At 41.4% G+C, this 20,371-nt stretch overlaps 1 protein-coding gene across 1 annotated transcript in view; it reads right to left on the minus strand.

The window, feature by feature from the left end:
• TMEM39A (transmembrane protein 39A) overlaps positions 1–20,371 on the minus strand; it is a 40,403-nt gene that overhangs the window by 3,438 nt on the left and 16,594 nt on the right. Inside the window, exons 4-8 of the mRNA XM_004706416.3 lie at positions 17,857–17,940; positions 9,873–10,027; positions 5,335–5,683; positions 4,387–4,574; positions 2,155–2,275 (exon numbers count right to left, since the gene is read on the minus strand). Of these exons, the coding sequence (XP_004706473.1) occupies positions 2,155–2,275; positions 4,387–4,574; positions 5,335–5,683; positions 9,873–10,027; positions 17,857–17,940 (897 nt within the window). The remainder of the gene's footprint in view (positions 1–2,154; positions 2,276–4,386; positions 4,575–5,334; positions 5,684–9,872; positions 10,028–17,856; positions 17,941–20,371) is intronic.

Below are 20,371 nucleotides of genomic sequence, written 5' to 3' on the forward strand. Positions count from 1 at the left end.
TGTACATATGGATTGTGAGAAGAGTTTTACGAGCCCCCAATAAAGTGACTTAAAAAAGAAAAAACAAAATTCCTCAGCCCAACTCTATTGACTCTTCTCACCAATATAGTTTTCAATTTTTAGAAACCTTCTTCCTAAAGTTTTTTGTGTCAAGGTTACCAGAGTTCTTCAGGAAGAAGAAAAGGTTTAACTTGGGTTTCATTTCATGGTATCAAATAATATCAGGAGCCCACTGGGTGACACATTGGCCTGCTAATAGAAAGGTCAGTGGTTCAAACCCACCAGCTGCTCCACAAGAAAAAGACGAGGTTGTCTGCTTCTGTGAAGATTTAGTTTCAGAAACTCTATGGAACAGTTATACTCTGGCCTGCAGGGTCTTAGAGTCTGAATCAACTCAATGACAGTGGGGCTTGGGGTCTCCAGTAAGATCGATTATAGAGAATAAATACCACACCAAAAAAAAAAAAAGATCGATTATAAAGGAAGACCAGAACTTATGTTCTATGAGAGTACAAGAAGACAATTTCAGATTCTGAAAAATAAATCTATAGCTAAGGTAGATACGGAAAGGTGAAGACAGGCTCTAAATTCTTAACACCGATAGTTAATAGATACATTTTACTGGGGGTTCTGAAACTGTAGTGTGGCCAAGAATCTTCTCCAAATTTGCCTCTGGTGCAGCTTCCAGGATCCCCCAGCTGGGGATGCAGAATCATGGTCTGTGGAGGGTGGGCTCAGTCCAATCCACGCGAGTGGCACAATGACAACACTGTGAACCAACACTGGTCATATAAAACCAGCAATAAGTTTCCTTGTCTAATCCTTCCTCTAAGGGATCCACCTGATCCACCCGCTATCCAAAGTTACCAAGGGAAGTACGTATTGTGTAAGAAATACAATAACGAAATAAATGTGTGGCTAGTATAGGTTTCAAGGTACCAGCAACAGCCAGAAGAAATCATTAATGGTCGATGGGCCTCAACTGGCTGAACTTAATAGTTGACTTAGAAGTCAAATGCTTATGTAACTGTGAATAAAGTCCACTCCTCTATCTTAAGGCAATTCCATAGGAGTCTAGAAGGAGATGCTACAGTTTCCTCCTTCAAGGACCTTCAACTTACACCCTCCCGCTATGGTAAGAACAAGGATCATGGCCGGATCAAGTTCCCTAGTAGCTAAGGGACAGGTCCCCCCATAACAAATCCCTGTAGAAGCAGAAGCCCACGGCTTCTCCGAACTCATTGGAAGAGCATTTTAAATACACTGGGATGGGGGAAGGGGGGCAGAAGAACGGAAAGAGGTGACAAGGAAGAAGAAAAAGGGCTCCGTGCCTAAGCAGAAGATGCACAGTTCTTTTGTAGAACATGATCTCTACTCCAGGGCCCTGCACTAAAGGTGGGAGCCCGAATGAGGAACAGTCCACTCCACATACCCCTCCTCCCCACCCCACTGGTCACTGCCCCTTTCAAGTAAATACCCCTAGAGCCAGAATTTCTGGAAATCTAACAGATCAAATAAAACAGAATCTAATGTACAAATTTAAGAAACAGGGTTGACTGGGTATCCCCTACTATTTCCTTTTTAACTTTGGGAAATTTTTCCTTTTAACCCAAGAAACCGTAAAATTAAGCCACAGAAGGGGAAGTCAAGGTACTTTAAGGACAGAATACATCTGACAAGTATTTTTAAAATAAAGCTACCATACTACTGTTTTAAATATTGCTTAGGGTACACAAATATAAACTGTCAAGATACCACTAAAGTTACGATAAAAATAGTAAGATGAAAAAGGGAAGTGTAAATAATTCTGTATTTGTTTCAAGAAATACTGCACTCAACAAATTCCTATGTAACCAGAGAAGCCAGTCAGGCTTTGAAGCTGGAATAATAGCATATGACCTTCACACTGTCTTTCTGAAGCTATTTCTAAAGGACAGGGGCTACTGTTCCTGTAGTAGTAATGATTACCAGGTGCTAATTTTCTATTATGCACACTACACTGTGCTAGGAACTCACACATTATTTTTGAAGTTTTACAATACCCGTTTTATAGATGAGAAAACCGAGGCCTATAATGGTTGTGAAAATATTGCAGGATGGCTGCCTAACACTTACCCCTTACCTTATGTTTGAAAATAAGTAAGCGGTACTTGCATAAAAGCGGGCATGGGACACGTCTGAAGGCACGGCCACGTTGTAAGGTCCCGTGGCTCTGTACAAACATCGGCTGTGGCGCACCAGCACCCCTTGAGGCCATATTGTATTTTCTGACCAACTAAGGAAGGAAAAAAAGCAATGTCAGGATATTGGCAGTTTTAGAGAAAATAGTGTCTGGCAAGATCAGCTAAATATCTACGGAGGAGAGTAAGTATTCAAGGCTTTATCTGCCTGAATTATGAAAATGCAGTAGCTCCTGAGACAAACTGGAAGAAGACAGAAAGGACTTGTTATTTTACGATTATTATTATATAGTAGAGAGAGGTTACACAGTGATAAAGAGTTAACCCAGTGTCAAAGGACTTATTTAGAAGGTTTAGGAGACCGAGCAGAAATAAACACAAAAGCAAGGCACCTATGAGCTAGAAAACAGTGTTAAGTACACAGCCTGTCGCCTTACTCCCAACTGAGCAGAGTCTACGGGCGCAAAAGCAAGCAAGAAAAGAAAGCGGATGGCAGTTTAAGAGCCGGGGAGAAATCAGCACACTGTCAAACTAGCATGACATTTACTGCAGGAATTACCTCACTAACAGTCACAGAAAACCAGTTTTCATTAAAAAAATATGTCCCACATCTGATCTAAGTGCGGCGCTGTACTACTGTACGATCTCTGTGGCGCGGCAGTTAAACGTGCCAGGCCGCCAACCGACAAGGTCAGCGGCTTGGCCCCCAGCAGCTCCGAGGGGAAGACACAGGGTAAGGCAGCGTGGCTCCATGGAGGTGAGAGTTCTGGAAACCCCGTGGGACAATTCTGCCCTTTCCTACAGGTGCGGAGTTGAAACCGACTTGAAAGCGGTGGGTTGGGTTTTTTGAACACAGACACAAGAGGCGTGACCCCGACTTCTCTTTTTCCTCCTCTTGGCGTATGTCAGGCTTCTCTAGGGAAAGGAAGTTACGGCAAGAAGGAGCTCTATTCTTTGCCGCATCAAGGAAACCGAATCGGGATGGGGTCTTCAGGTTAGGTTTGTTTTTATAGCTACGTTAACTCGCCTCTTCCCGATTTGGAGACGTTCGTTTCCTAACCTAAGAACTGGGACAGCAGTTTGGATGGTAAAGTAAAACAAAGTTCTCGCGTTCTAAAGCTTTCCCAGTGCAGAAAGCCTTCCACCAGCCTCGCTCGCACTTACCAGCATGAAAGTGAAGAGACACCTCATGGCCACGAGCCAGCGGTAGCCTGGAGATGGACAGTACTAGGACTGTGGACTGTACTTTCAATTTCTAGTGAAATCTGTTCTTTGCCCACAGTCGGGTTTCTTTTCAGCCTGGCCCAATCTCTTTCAGTTCCTGGGTTTGAAGGCCTGTGCTAATCTGTATCAGACATCAAGGCAGATAATTGAAGGGAAAACTCTGAGGGAAGGGGAAGGGGAGGTCACCTCAATCTGCCCCACGTCATGAGGAAAGAACTGCTCGGTGATGGGATTTGTGAAATGCTCAAATTACAAAAGGAGGAGGACGAAGATGGTCCTGCTCTGAGAGAAAGCGATGACGAAGGGATCAGAGAGAAGACACACAGGTTCTCATGTTCAATGGCTGGGGTAACGGGGCCATGCAGCGGAGTGACTGATGAGGGCACAAGAAGAGGACACTGAGAACAACGCAAAGCCTGGAACGATTTTCACTGAGACAAGGGAAATGCAGGGAAACATGCAGTAGGTGGATTAGCAAGAACAGACAGACAGACAGACAGACAAAGTAGAAGCACAGGCAAGGGAAGTTACGAGAACAAATCTGCACTGATTAGCAAGACAAGGTAAACACGCAAATCCCAGCCGCCCATGGGTGAAATGAGTAGCTAGCATCTTCTAATCTATCGCCATGAAAATGAGAAGATGAATTTCAAAGTCCTTAACATGAACTTTTTAAAATATAATCACCAGTCTCTGAATTTGCGCAGTTAGGACGGAAAAAAGAAACTTCCCAGGAGACAAATGACGTACTCTCAAGTGACCGGGCAGTTGGAAGGTGGGAGATCTAAGGTAGGGTTGGGAATGGTGGTGGGATGAGTTAATGTCCCTTGTGTTCCGTTTAGAGCAATGGCAAGCATCCACGTGGATGAAAAGTGAAAATTAAATGTTCAAAGCCAGGGTCAGGAATGATATGCAATGCAAATAAACATGATCAGCAGCATGTAGAAAACTGTTCCATGGCTTTACCCTCAAGCCTACTCACATGTGCTGGGGAGCATTGCTGTAGGACCCATGTTCCAGCTTCTGCCACTTGCCCAGGTGAGCAGCTGATTTATGGAGCAAATCACAGTATTTGGAGGGCAGCAGTTGTGTAGTGAGCATGACAAAAGCATTGATCCACACCATAATGAGGTGCTCACAAGACCAGCGCATGTCGTAGTACTGGGTACTCTGGAAGAGATGAGAAGAGAGAGAGATGATCTATGCACTGATCAGGTGAGATGGTGAGCATGGGTACAAATGCCACACCGAGTCACACATGCACTGGTGGTCCTGCTGTCCGTGCAGAAAGTCGAGAGCAGAGTTCTCCAAAATCCTCCAACCTGACTTTATGGCGGTGTGCGTTAGGACTGGGAGGGAGAGGGAATTGTATGTCCAATGCTTCCTCCTAGAAGAAGGGAATGCTCTCTGGGGATGGCCACTCCAGCGCAGAAGTGCTTCTCAGTGAGTGAAGGAAGGACACGAACGTGTCCCAAGAGATGTGGGGACCAAGTGATATCCAGAGACATTTTTCTTTTCTATTGAAGTAAATTGAAGTTTAGATAAAGGTTAGAATAAGTTCAAGGAAACTCCTGATAGCCAAGATCAACCACAACAGGCTGGATTTTATTGAAACCTTGGTCCTCTAAAGGTACTACATCGTGATTCTGTCATATGCACACTTTTTCACTCTCCCCGGGTATGAACAAGTAACTTAAAAAAGAATAAAAAAATAAAAGAAAGAGGGGACCATCACGGGTGCATCACATATATGGAAATACCTATCCGCCAACCAGGAGCGGTATTAGTGCATTCCAGATGCAGCCGAACTCCACCATCCAGGCTGCCAAAGGGGAGACAGAGAAAAGGGGGATTAAACAAGAAAGAAACACCCAGTTTACGGAATTCAAACACAAATCCTGGATGTAGAGAAAAGCCAGAGCCACCGTACCTTCACGAAACACAGGGGGAGAAAGGCAACATAGTAGGCACTGAAGAGGGAGTTGAAGAGCACTTCCTTGATCCTGTGGTTGAAATCGGCTTTCAGACATTCTACTTCATTTCGAATGAGGTCCGGAGAGAGCGGGCAGCTGTGGGTGGGGATGGGTGTGGCGTTATTGAACTGTTCCTTCAGGGACTCCAACAACACGGAGAGGAAGTCTTTGGATTTGGCTAAGCCACCCACAGATGAGGCGCTGTCTTCCACAGCCTGGTGCTGAAGCACATAGTTATAGTCTGGGAGGAGAAGATGAGCTCTGCTATCTTGGTGGAAGCAGCAGAGAGGAACATAAACACCAAACCTGGGGAACAAGGCGAACACGAAATGAGACCACAGATGCTGCATACGAAATGAGACCACAGATGCTGCATACGACCAAGTCTTGTAACCCCATCAACAAAACAGGCAAGATTCACCAGAGAGACAACTGACGGAGGCCTTGCTGACAGGCAACTTGGGAATCTCCTAATTTCTCTTCACAAAAGCCAAGCGCTAACAGGGATGTCACCTTGAGGATTAAGGTGCACTTGACCTAAACCATGGTATTTTCAATTGCCTTATATGCATTTGAAAGTTGGGCATTCAATAAAGAAAACATAAGAATAACCCATGCATTTGGAAAAAAAAAACGAAAAAAAAAAAAAAGCCAAGCGCATTCAATGAAGAAAAGGAAATGACAAAATATAAATCACTCAGATAAGCGTTTTTATAATTCTTATAATTGGGTGTATCTTCTAAAGTGTGAAAACAGTAAACTTTAAAGTATACATCTATTTGGCTTCATACGGCATAAACTGTATCCAGTTTTAATTACACGTAGATATGCATATATATGTGACAGGACTTCAAAAGTTTTGGGGAAATTCCAGTTTCATTCCATTTCCCACAAGCTTTGGGAAGCCCCCTAGTACATGCATACATGCATTTTATGTCTCACTAAATATTTTTCTGTAATAATGTCTTAAGTAGCAGAATATTCTCATACAGACTCATCACATTTGTAGGACGATTCTCAAGCTCACTGCCACTGAGTCCACTCTGACTCATCACCAACCTATAGGGCAGAGTAGAACTGCCCTGAAGGTTTCTGTTGCCATCATCATTTTCAAAACATTTTTTTCCTACTTGAGCCCTTGGTATCAGCTCATTTCCTCCTCCACCTTCCCTCATGAACCCTTGATAATTTATATATATATTTTTTTCCTCCACGTCTTACACCGACCACTGTCTCCCTTCGCCCACTTTTCTGTTGTCCATCCCCCTGGGAGGGGCTATGTGTAGATCACTGTGATTGGTTCCCCGTCTTTCCCTACCTTCTCCTTACTCTCCTGGTGTCGCTACTCTCATCATTGGTCACGAGGGGTGAAACTTTAACTCTTTATGGGAGCAGACAGCCTCATCTTTCTCCTGTGGAGCAGCTGGTGGGTTCGAACCACTGACCTTGTGCTTAGCAGCACAATGCATACCAGGGCTACTTTTGATGGAGGACTGGGATGTTTCCTATTTTTCACTATTATAAACAGCAATGTGATAAACATTTCCAAACTACACATATCTCTGTACATGCTTGTTAATTTGTGACTTGCCCATCACTTCCCGTGGGGAAGGGTTCTCCTCTTCCCGTCGCCTAACCCACTTCTTAGGCAGAGGCTCTCTTACCTCCGCACTACCTTGTCCACGCTACTACTATAGGCATGCCATGTCACCCTTTCCTATTTATTTTTCACCACAATTTTTTTGTGGGGTTTTGGTTGGTTTTTAGCTTTTGGGTTTTTCTCTATTTCTTCCCACTACAATTTAAGCTCCAAGAGGCAGCTTTTAGTATGCTTTAATAACTGCTGTATCGTTGGTGACAAGAATAGTGGTGAGAACTTATCTAAGCACTCAGTAAGTACTTATGTCTTAGTTTTAAAAATTAGAAAAACCAGAATAAATATATTTCCAGTAGAGTTGTTTAGCTAAAGAACCATTTTAAAGACTTCTGGCAGTTGCTTATTGCTATTCCAATCTTTGGTGTCTTAAAAATTTTCCCACGTTCTCATTAAGGAACTTCCGCACGGTTACTTTTAAAAACTCTCTATCCTCACTGCCACTGAGTCAATTCTGACTCACAGCGGCCCTACAGGGCAAGGGTGGAACTCCACTTGCTGGTTTATGAGACGATCTAAGTGTTCTTGGGGATAGAAGGAAATGCAAAAATGTTTCACTGACATACATCCAGACAGAAAAAAGCTCTCTGATTGGGTCATACAACGTGTAACAAAATTAACATATAAAAGCTAGTTCACAGTTTTTTAGAGAGAGGTGAGTTTGTTGGTCAAAGGATGGTTAGTAGTAGCTCAGAAATGCTCTTCAAAGGTTATTTAGAGAATTGGATGGAATGGAGTATGGAAAGAAGTTTCAGGCAGAAGCATTTGAGCGTGTACAACTGTGACAGCCAGAGAAGATTACAGGAAGTTCAACATTGCTAAACCACAAACTGAATGCACAGGGCTAGAAGTTTGAGGTTGCAGAAGATATAGTTGCAATGGTGGCCCAGAATCTATATGCTCTGCCTTGTATGCTTATTCTTTGCTATATAACTAATTAGAGAGTTCTCATGACGTGACCTGCATGGGCCTGCCACCCCTCCACCCCACCCCTGGTTTAACTGGGCTCAACCATGTGTGACTTGTTTTGGCCATTAGGATGCCAACAGACATGCTGTGATCGGAAGTTTGAAGTAGACTTTCACACTGGAGCCTGTTCACGTGTTACTCTGTCATTTTCATGTGAGCATGTCTAAGATGGGCTACTAGAATATGACAATATGGAGCAGAGCTGAGTTGTCCCCACTGCCTGAGAGTCAAGTCGATCCTCAATTTGTGACCAAGCCCAGCTCAGATCAGCCTCCTGACCTCCAACTGATCCTAGATACATATATGGTAAATACAAATGAGGGTAAGCCAAAATGTATTGCTACCAAGGTTCATACATACATAGGTTTATTCCAAAAAAAATATGCTTGCACATGTCTCTATAATCAGTGAGTGCTTATAAAGTTCTCTCAGCAAACCCTTAAGTCTCTTTAGGGTGTTTTCAAAACAAAAACAAAGGTCTAATCAAAACAGTGGCTTCTAAGGGGACCTGCTGGGGCAGTTAAACTCACATGGCAGAGGCAGCTCAGAAGGTTGGGGCAACTGCTTCTGGACAGTCCAAAAGGACAGCCTGAACAGATGTTCTTGAAGGACAGAGGACAATCACAGGGGCTTATTAGGAAGAAGTTTTAAGAAATTCAACTGCACTGGTGAGAACAAGGCCAGGAAAGTTGTACCGAGAATTTTTCCCCCCCATCACAATGCACCTGCTCATCTTTGAGGGCAGCACAAGCTGTCTTGTGAGGATTTCACTGGGAAACCTTAGCCCATCCACCTGACCCCCGCCTCTTCCGGCTCCTTTTGCTCCCGTAAAGGAAGAACATTTAAAAGAAGCATGGCGTGCGTGCCTCCGGAAGGCCCAGCCTGCTGTTTTAATGTGGTACAAACTGAAGAGAGCAGACTTCTTTGGAGGAAGAACTAGAGATGGAAACCCTGTCTTCAGACATGGCTAGATCTAGATAGAGGGTTATATTGAGGACAGAAGGCTCACATTTGGGTATTCTTATTTAATATCGTTGTTGAATACTTTATTCTCTTTAATATTTTGTTGTGGTATTTTTATTTCTATGAGTTTACAGCAATACTTTTTGACTTACCCTCGAATTCCTGTGGTTTACTACTATGGTTTTGTGGTTGTTTACCACGTCATTTTGTTGTAACAGGGTAGAATGAGAGAAACTAGAAAGGCAGCATCAAAGGCTTCAGGTAAGGAAGGCTTTGTAAGGCAAAAAAAAAGATGCATTAGAGAATTTTAAAGAGGAGAGGGTTAGTAATATAATTACATTTTTATTCTGAAAATTATTCTAGTTAAGATGGAAAATGTTGTGAGGATGACAAGAATGGATTACCAGAAGAGTTGGATTCCACTCCATGGCAACTGGTGAGGATCAGAAGGCAGAAGACAGATATTCTAAATGTACTTAGGAGATACAATGGCCAGACTTGGTATTAATGCGCCCCAAACTACACTAACCTAATGGTATTTGGCCAAAAGAAAAAGCCAACATTCAATTTGGCAAACAGAACTAATTAAAATGTTCTTCATTGGAGGAAGGTCACATATTCCAATTTTCTTGAGACAGTCCTAGGTTATGTCTACTCTTCCAATCTTCCATCAAGTTACCATTAACGGGATCTAAAGTATTCAACAATAAAAAATGCATTACATGGTCACCCAGTTCCCTGATTCTCCAATTTTCTGAACTCTTGGTTTAAATTCAGAGTTTCTTTTTCCCCTTCCTTTATACTACACTTTGGCATGTCCTAAATACTTATTCACATACACAGCTCATGAAATATCTTAATAATTTTTCTTAACAGTAAAATGATAAAGAGTGGACAAGAAGTACTCACGGGTAGCCAAGGAAAAGGAGATTGAGGACTGAGTGGCTTCGGAAGAGATTGACAAGGGTCCAACAAAGTACCCATCCACACAGAGTGAGCAGCACCAAGCGAGCTGATATCAGAACCATGTAGTGAACCACCGATGCTGCACCCACCTTAGTGGCCTACAAGTTTGGAAGGATCAAAAGAAACATGCTATAAGCAATGGTACTCAAAAGCAATGTGACTCGAGTCAGTACAACGGAAGCTTCACTGTGTCAAAAGAAAGTGGGAAGGGAGTAACCCCACCCTACCTCATCTTCCTCACTGACGATCAAGACATCGCCAGGCACAGGTAGTTGCTCCCAGTTTGTACACAGACCTCTTAAGTTGTGATCTGCCTAATTATTTTTTCACCCCGAGGAGCCTAAAGTACGGTCTCAGAGCCATTCAGAATCACCTGAGCTGCTCACTGAATATGCAGATTCCTATACTCTACTGTCGCAAGTTAATTCTGACTCACAGGGACCCTTAGAGGACAGAGCACAGTCGCTGCTTATGGTTGATGGGGCTGTAAATCTTTCCAGAAGCAGACGGCCTCACCTCTCCGCCATGGAGTGCAGGTTGGTAGTAACTCAACCCCTAACGCACTGTACCGACAGGGCTCCTTTTTCATACCTTCCATTCACTGCCATCAAGTTGATTATCATTCAGAGCGATCCTTTAGGACAGAGTAGATCTCCACAAACTCGTCAAGACTAAGACTACGCCTCGTAATGGGAGTAGACAGCCTCATCTTTCTCCGACAGAGTGGCTGGCAGGTGCCATTGGCAGCCCAATCCCTAACCCCACTGTTCCAGAAGGGCTCCTTTTCTCATATATATATTAGGAATCAAAATTTCAGATCCAAGAATCTATATTTTAACAACCCATAAGGCAATTTTTATGTATAAAAAGATGGAGAGCCCAAAGACTCGTGAGTTTACCTGGCTTATTGATTCACCTGTCTCAGTCCCCAGGAACTTCCAATGCCTTCAATAGCAGCAACCGTGTTTCTATTCTTCCTGTGTATCCTCAGCCCCCGCCCCCTTTTTGTGTGCCATATTTCAAAACTCAATCCTTAAAAAATTACCGACAGTTCAGAAACTAATCAGATCTTCTCTAGATGATCCCTATATAAATAGTACTTTTTACGAACATGGAAATAATATATAACTACTTCCAATTCTTCTTATTGCAGATATTTAAGCTATATAGTAAGAAAACACACCTGGCTAAACATGCCATTTTCTTTCCATATGAACTAGTAGGGAGAGAATAAGCAAATGTAGAGGAAAATAGAGCATTTCTATAACCTCTGAAACAGCAGTGTCAGAATCCGGAAAGAGGGAAAAAATGGGCCAGTGAAGTTCACACAGAACCTTAACCAACATATTCAGCATTAGTCTCACCTTTAACCTCAGTATTTGGTACTTTCAGATGTTATATTTTCAAAGCCCAAACAGATAGTAGATATATTACTATTGTTGGTAATGAAAACTGTCAGAAAACAGGACAGTTAACAAGTGAGGAATAGGGTATATTAAACATATAGTATATAAAAATAAAGCATATAGCTATGAAACATGCAAAGAAGCAGTTAAAGTAATACCATAATGACAAGCTTAAGTATTTTACCTATGACGAAGGCGAAAGCTGTTCTCAACCATAGTAGGGCAAAGTTTCATACTACTCTTCATGCCAATGTGTAGGTCATGTGCCAAAAATTTAAGCAAAGTATTTATGCTAGTATTCCACTGGCTCCAGCCTCAAAAGTTCAAGGTCAGAAGTTTAAAAAAGCTGTTTTGGCTCAATGTGGGGAACAGAAGGATTTCTCTTGTCTCCCCAAAATATGTACCAGACTTTGCTGCTTAAGAGTGACTGTACAATAGGTGATCAGCGAAAGTAGGTCAGAGGTTATTCTCCTTAACATTGGCCATCTATAGTGGCTAGACTATTAGTCTGACTCACCCTAAATAAGACCCACTCCCTTCTGATAAGGATAATGGTGGTCTGTTCACTTGCAGGAGATACCAGAGAGGGCAAACCCGCCCAAGGGTGACCAAAGTTAGATAGTCATTATCAGCTGTCTAGATCAAGCAGACACCACTGTTTATTCCACAACCAATGTGGGCACACCCCTAGGTGATTCCCCTCCTATTGATTGTATTGCTTATGTTACTACCCCTATGTTAATACCCCTCCTGGTGACTCAGGTTACTGTCTGCTATCAGGGAACTTGCATGCCTCCCAGAATAGTAATTGTCTGTTTTATTATATGAGACATTAGAGTGATCAAACTTGTTCTAGAATGAATTGTATTGCCCCTTTCTGTGATGCATGACTCTATGATACGTGGTTAGCAATAAATAATGAGGCTCCCTGGTTCTCAGGAGGGTGGCTGGAGAAGGTGACTAAGGAGGACGAAGCAGCGGCTTCTTCTCTGACGGCTAAGCCCCCTCCACGAAGACCATCAAGCCGGGCTGAGGTGAGCTACGCTACCATGAATTGCGTCTGACTCCATTACTTGACTCTATCCTTTAACTCTCATGCTCTCTATGACTTTACTATAATCTCTACTTATTATCACTGTACAATTGCGCCTACCGAACCTGTGATGTTTTGTGGGGTTCCCTCTTCCCTTAACCCCACAGCTCAATATCCCCAGAGGAGCAGAACTTGAGATTTCCTCATCCACGTGCCTTATTCCAAACCCCCAGCTCCTAAACATTGCCTTAGATATAAGCAGCAGGACACCAAGCCCGGGGGCACAGTGGCACCTCAGACAAACAGGATCTCTGTCTTTAGGAAGCTGCCCAACCAGGAGAGTAAAAAATTAAACTTTAAATTGACACAAATTAATCTTTACAATTGTAAGGAAAGCTAGTGGAAAAGAGTAGGTTGCTGTGGAGCTCAAATAACCAGCAACCCTAACTGAGGGAAGGCTTTCCAAGGCAGTGACATTGAAGCTGAGCACAAAGGAAAAGATACAGCTCCCCAGGTTAAGGATCAGAAAAAGGCCCATGATGCTACGTTGAGAGTTCAGGATAGAAAACTACATTCAGATCATACCCCAAATCTATTAAAAGAAATAAAATCTTTAAATGTATCCGTAAGAATTAGAAATATACAAATAGTAATAAGATGGTGAGTAATATTTAATTTTCTGCTTTGTACTTCAGTATTAAAAACAATTTTTTCAATAAAATGGAGTTGGACAGAAAAAATGTTTTAAAATGAGAGCTAGCTGCTCAGGTGGGTGGGAGCAGAGTTGGATTTTTTGGGTCCTGTGGAAGAAGGACAGAAGTAGACTGGCCTGGAGGTGAGTAGATCTATTGAGAGAGAAGGATTCCTCTCTGAATGGTATTTAGCTTTCTGAATTAATTACCTCCAGCCTCTCCATAAAAAGATTGGTCTTTCTCAGGTACAGATTCTTTCTGTGACATAAGCAAAAAATAAATAAAACGAAGGCACACATTTCAATGACAGGAAAGAAAAGAAGAATGGAGGATTTACTATGGATCCTTATTGATCTAATTTAAATTATTTTAGGAAGAGAACCACTACACACGTTATTTTTAATTTTGGAGTCTATAATATACCAGTATTCACCTGGCTCCAAACACCAAATGTGTAACATTGTTTGCAGTGAAAATTTCTCTATTTGCCCTGTGTCCTAGCCATCATTATTAATCTGTATACTCTCAAGAAAAATCAATATATAAACTCAACTGAGACTCACTGCAAAGTCATTCCTCACGCATACTGACCCTGAAGAGTAGAGTACAATTCTCCTCTCTTTACAGAGCAGAAAGTCTCATCTTTCTCCTGAAGAATGGCTGGTGGCTTCAAACTGTTCACCTTGAGGTTAGCAGTCCAACGCATAACCACTACACTACTCCTACTTCATAAACAAGAGTTGCATTATATCCTTCCCACTTGCCTTATTTTAAACACTATACTTCTGATCTTGGTGGTAAATACATAGATATTGCTTTCATCATTTTAATGATTATATGCTATTCTATTATGTATATATATATAAATGGAATTATCGTATATACTCGAGTATAAGCCAACCCAAATATCAGCTGAGGCACCTAATTTTACCACAAAAAAAACTGCTGGAATGCTGAGGTAAGTTTAAAAAAAATGCAAAAGGAGCATAGGGCAAAAGCTACTGCATACATACATTCCTGGGGTGAGGCCCAGGTAGTATAGCAGGAACTGGACCAAATCCAGGGATACATAACGGTAGCCAACTAAAAAGGAGGGGAAAGAAAGAAAAAAAAAAGGAAAAGAAATGGGTAGCTGGAAACAGGGGCCAGATTTCAATAGGTGCTCCAAGATGTGAATGCAACAGACTGGCATGAAGCAGGGAACCAATGGAGAGGTCTGAGGGGCCGGCCCCAACGCCAACTACAAGGACAGCTGCCCCTCCCCCAAGAAGAATTTACTTCAGAGGACAGCACTGAAGCTACAGCTTAGGGAGAAGGACATGACTGACCAGAACACACAGGAACAAAAGGGGGAGGAAGAGAGAGTGGAGCACATTCTGGCCCACCAAGCTTTGAGGACAATATCCCTGCACAGAGCAGCCAATGCACAGAAAGGATATGGCAAGCCCCACTATGAGACACGACATCCTCACTGACCCATAGCCCTACGGGGGACAACACCGGAGAGAGAGTGCAGATTGCGACCCATCTGACCCCACCACACCAAGGCAAAACACTAGGGGCCTGCAATAGAACAGCAAGGGAAGCAGAGCAAGGAAGTCCCGGGGGAGTAACAAAAATAGACTATGGGGCCAGGGTGTGGCACCCCATCAGATTCAACGGGAAAACACTCCTAAAGTTCAACAAACAGACCTTGACCTATTTACAGACTTTTCTTTTTTCTTTTTGTCATGTTTTTTTGTTGTTGTCAGGTTTTCGTTTGTTGCTTTGTTTTGCTCTATCTTGTATTTTGTGCATGGTATTATCTCTGCAGGTCTATCTAGATAAGATAGGTGGGATACACAATTTGAAGGAGATGGGAGAAGGGTAGGAGGGAAAGGAAGTGGGTGTTAACAAACCCAGGGACAAAGGAACAACAAGTGATCTAAAAATCAATGGCAAGGAGGGTGTAGGAGGCCTGGTAGGGTTTGATCAAGGGCAATGTAACCGAGAGGAATCACTGAAACCCCAATGAAGGTTGAACATGATAGTGGGACAAGAGGAAAGTAAAAGGAAATAGAGGAAAGAACTAGGAGGCAAAGGGCATATATAGAGGTCTAAATACAGGCATGAAAAAAAAATAAATACAGGCATGTACATATGTAAATTTATTTACATATGACAATGGGGAAATAGATCTATATTTATAGGTTTAGTATTAAGGTAGCAGAAGTACACTGGGCCTTCTATTCAAGTACTCCCTCAATGCAAGAACACTTTGTTCTATTAACCTGGCATTCCATGAGGCTCACCTTCCCAACAAAATCGCTGAAGACAAAGCGGGTACATAAGCAAATGTGGTGAAGAAGGCTGATGGTGCATGGCTATCAAAAGATATAGCATCTGGGGTCTTAAAGGCTCGAAGATAAACAAGCAGCCATCTAGCTGAGAAGCAACAAAGTCCACATGGAAGAAGCACACCAGCCTGTGTGATCATGAGGTGTCGATAGGATCAGGTATCCAAGAACAAAAAAATCATGTCATTATAAATGAGGCGGAGTGTGGAGTGGAGACCCAAAGCCCACCTGTAGGCCACTGGACATCCCCTTACCGAAGAATATTGGGGAGGAGACGAGCCAGTTAGGGTTCAGTGTAGCAATAATGAAACATACAACTTTCCTCTAGTTCTTTAATGCTTCCTCCCCCAACTATCATGATTCCAATTCTACCTTACTAATCCAACTAGACCAGAGGATGTACAGTGGTGCAGATAGGAACTGGAAACAGGGAATCCAGGACAGATGAACCCCTCAGGACCAGTGGTGAGAGTGGGGATACCGGTAGGGTGGAGGGAAGGTGGGGTAGAAAGGGGGAACTGATCACAAGGATCTACGTATAACCCCCTCCCTTGGGAACGGACAACAGAAAACTGGGTGAAGGGAGACGTCGGAAAGTGTAAGACATGACAAAATAATAATAATAATCTACAAATTATCAAGGATTCGTGAGAGAGGGGGTGATGGGGAGGGAGGGGAAAAAATGAGCTGATACCAAGGGCTCAAGTAGAAAGAAAATGTTTTGAGAATGATGATGGCAACAAATGTACAAATGTGCTTGACACAATGGATGGACGGTGATAAGAGTTGTACAAGCCCCCAATAAAATGATTAAAAAAAAGTGCTGGAAAGCTCGGCTTATACTCGAGTATATATGGTTTAAACTTTTTTTTGCTGGTAGGCATTAAGGTACAGAATGAAATCTTTAATTAACCTGTTTAAATGCAGCTTAAGTATTATATTCTCAGTAAGAATTAAGCCATTGCCACTGGGTTAATTCAAGTGAAAAGTACGATGGGGTAAAACTGCTGCAGATGGTTTTCTAAACTGTAATTGTTAGCAAAATCAGATCACTAGGCCTTTTTTTCTGCAGTGCTACTAGGTGGGTTTGAACTGTCAACCTTTATGTTAGTAGTCAAGCACAAATTGTTTGCCCCACCCAGGGTCTTTCCCTAAGAATTACAAGCTTATTTTAGAAACTAGTTAAGTACACTCTCAAACTAAAGCCATGGAAAAGCTGCTAAATGTAACACAAAGAGCGCCATAGAGCTCTTTCAATTCCAAGGTAGAAACTCGTTATGAAACATTTTACAGACCCAACTGGACATACTCATTTGACATCCACAAATATAATTTCTAAGTAGATGAAGGGATGAAACAAAATCATTCCATGCCTATTTAAACAGATGCAAACAAACGTCACCGAGTTCCCCCAAGAACAGTTTCTCAGTCTGTCCAAGAGGAAGCATCGATTTCAGCACCTACATAAAAAGCCTGGGAGAAAAGGTTACAGACAGCCTTCCCCCCAGTGCAAAAAAGACAATTCCTCGACCAGGGCTCTCAATGGCTTTCAGATCACGAACCTGGGACCCCAACTACTCTGCGCTCACAGAAAGGCAGTTCTTGAACAGTATCGCTCACATACACAACTATCCATTGCCTGCTTTGGAAGGAAAGGCTGATTCTCAGTTATCTGCCATTATACTAACAGTATTTATTTAAACTAAATAGCCACTTCAGCTAAATTAACATATATATGTATATATTTATAAATTTTAGGATCCAAGATGATAAAATCTTTTAAAAGTACATCCCACCCCATCCTTTACTGGGGTTTACACACATAAGTATATACCAAATATATATATACACACCAAAGCCAACACTATCACCAATTTTTAATTAAAAAAAAAAAAAGATCTTTCCTCCCCTCTGTATTATACTTAAGATTCTAATCTTCAAGTAATCTGATATAAATTTTGATGCTACCTTATAAAATTACAATTCTTCACAAATTCAAATGAGTATTTCTTTTTTTACAAATGAGCATTTCTTAATAACAAATTCAGCAAAATAGTATGTAAATAATTTCAAGTGACTATTACTTGAAATGGAAACTTTTAGATGCAACTGTTTATTTACACATAATTCTTCACATTAACAATTAGTTTTAATTCATATTCTTACTGTAACTATTACAATGTAAGAGATTGTATTGAAGAAGTTGGAAGCTGAGAATAAGGTTTCCTCCAACAAATGAAATCTCTAACAGCTCGAGGTATTTCACACTTGAATTTCAGATACATTGCTAGAAAACATTTTTGAAAATTATTAATACAGTTCATGCAAGAGTGAAAATATTGGTCTATAATTGTATTCAAATTGTACTTGGACATCTCACACACACACCCCCACCCGAACCCATTCGAGCAGTGAACGCGAAATGCAGTGATAAATGCAGTGTGGCGACTGCGCTGTTACCTCTGAGATGAGGGCCCAGACCAGCCTCCTTGCAAGCATCACGGTGATGAACGCTGCCAGGTGATAATCAATGAGATGAAAATTCTGTCAAGAGAGACACGTAACTGCATCAGAGAGAAATATGACCGGGATCCAGGTGGAAGTACTCCATGAGAAGACGATGACCCCTCAAACGTCGTCTTCAGATCACCTTACCCCGATCATGTGATGGAAAGTTAAAACAATTCGTCATGAAGGGAGAAGTAACATCTAGGAAGAATTCTTTTTTTAAAATCATTTTATTAGGGGCTCATACAACTCTTATCACAATCCATACACACATCAATTGTGTAAAGCGCATTTGTACATTCATTGCCCTCATCATTCTCAAAACATTTCCTCTCCACTTAAGCCCCCGTCATCAGCTCATTTTTCCCCTCCCTCCCCGCTCCCCCTCCTTCATGAACCCTTGATAATTTATAAATTGTCATTTTGTCATATCTTGCCCTGTCCGATGTCTCCCTTCACCCACTTTTCGTTTGTCCGTCCCCCAGGGAGGAGGTCACATATAGTTCCTTGTAATCGGTTTCCTCTTTCCTACCCACTCTCCCTCTACCCTCCCAGTATCGCCACTCACACCACTGGTCCTGTAGGGCTCATCCGCCCTGGATTCTAGGAAGAATTCTCAACAACCCAAGATCTAACTTTCTGTAATATTATTTCAAATATATTACTCTTGAAGAAAAAAATTACTGTATTAAAGAGAAGAGATTACAGCTTTGGATTGATTTGCAGAGTGATGATAAAACCAAACTTATCTAAACCAGCATATTTATAATCTCAAACTTAACAGACCAGTTGGACTTCCCAGTTTTAAGTTACTGTTGGTCTTTTTGTATGCTAATGTTAATTTAATTGAGCATCTGCTAAACTAAACTTTCCCTACAAGCTAATTACATTAATCACTAGAAAATCACATAATACATTTATTACTTTCAATTAGTCTTTCTAACTTGACTTAGAAATAGGTCCTACATTTGCTCTTTTCTTCTATAAAATATGCACTCTAAGTTTGTATATCCAGCTGTGATAATAAAATGAAAAGGCTTTAACAGCAGGAGCTCAGAAACTAACAGAATTAAGGTGTATTTTCATTTTTAAAAAAAATCATTTTATTAGGGGCTGGTGTACTTTCATTTTTATAGTAAAAATTCTGTAACTGATTTTCTCTAATTAGCTCATGAAGCACGTATTTAATATTTCCGGAGTTAGCAGCTGTGATAGCAGCTTCCTGATGCTGCCAGGAGCACCAGGACCCGCTGTAGGGAAGTTTTAAAGGAGCTCTACTGAGAAATGTTCAAATGAGCAAAGAGTTCTTTGAATGCTTTGAAAGCTCAGCCAATGAGAAGTGTCCAGGGGGGTGTCAATCAAAGAAGAAATTTTCTAATGACCTATTTAGCATGTACTTGTGGAGTACAACTAAGGTAAACAGAGGAAGGAAAGTACGATGGACAGGTCTGGATTCAAGTCTTGAGCCAGTTTCCTAATTTTCAGGTTCCACATTTGTCATTTACAAATTAGGAGACATATAGTAGTACCTATTTGCTTTTATAAAGAATGAATGGGGCAATACTTGTAAGGTACATAATAAATATTTTAACAAGTGCTGCCATTGTTAGTGTTAAGATAGTGAGGTAAGGTACCTTAGGGAGTCCTATCGCTGGAAGAAGTCTTAATGAACATCCAGTCCAACCTTTTCATTTCACAACACGATGGCCAAAGAAGACTGAAGGAGTATAGTTTTTCTATTTAACCATCTTATAAGTCCAGGTAGAAAGGCCATTTTTTAAAAAAGCCTAAAATTTGACACTTATTAAAATGTTTAATACAGAAAATGAAATTTTCTTTACAGTTATTAAGTAGGTACATGGTCAATATGAAAAGAAAATTCTTTTTTTTTTTGAGAAGAAAATTCTTAATAGTTAACTGTAGGAACAACCACGAGATAAAAAAAAAAAAAAATTTAAAGCCACATTTACCCCAAGACCAAAAGAACTAGATGGTGCCGGTTACCACTACTGATGATTCTAATCAGGGTTACAGCAGATAAGACTCTGACAGAATGGGAGGAATCTATGGAAGAGAATTCAAGTTCAACAACAACAAAACAGACCAGACTGGTTGAGACTGGAACACTCCTGGAGGCTACCACCCTGAGATACTCTTCTAATCTTGAATGGAAACTGACGCTGGAGGACCTTATAACTAAACACCACTTTGGCTGAAAAAAAAAAAAGAGTATCGGAAAAAAAGAAGAAAAAAAGTGTATCTTCTCTAAGTATTCTGCTCCTTTTAAAACAAAGATGAGAAGAAAAGAAAACAAAGAGGAGAATGCAAGTGGGCACCACAAACCAATATGTATTTTAAAAATCATAAACAGATGTCGTTAGGTTAAAATGCCATTTTATTAGTTGATCTCCTTTTTGACCAATTTTAAATTTGTTTTACTTTTTCAGTTTCTGCTCCTTTTGACTGG

This window comes from Echinops telfairi, unplaced genomic scaffold (genome assembly GCF_000313985.2).
Source record: "Echinops telfairi isolate 266 unplaced genomic scaffold, ASM31398v2 ScPeMD7_6;HRSCAF=24_0, whole genome shotgun sequence".
In the NCBI taxonomy this organism is placed as follows: Eukaryota; Metazoa; Chordata; class Mammalia; order Afrosoricida; family Tenrecidae; genus Echinops; species Echinops telfairi.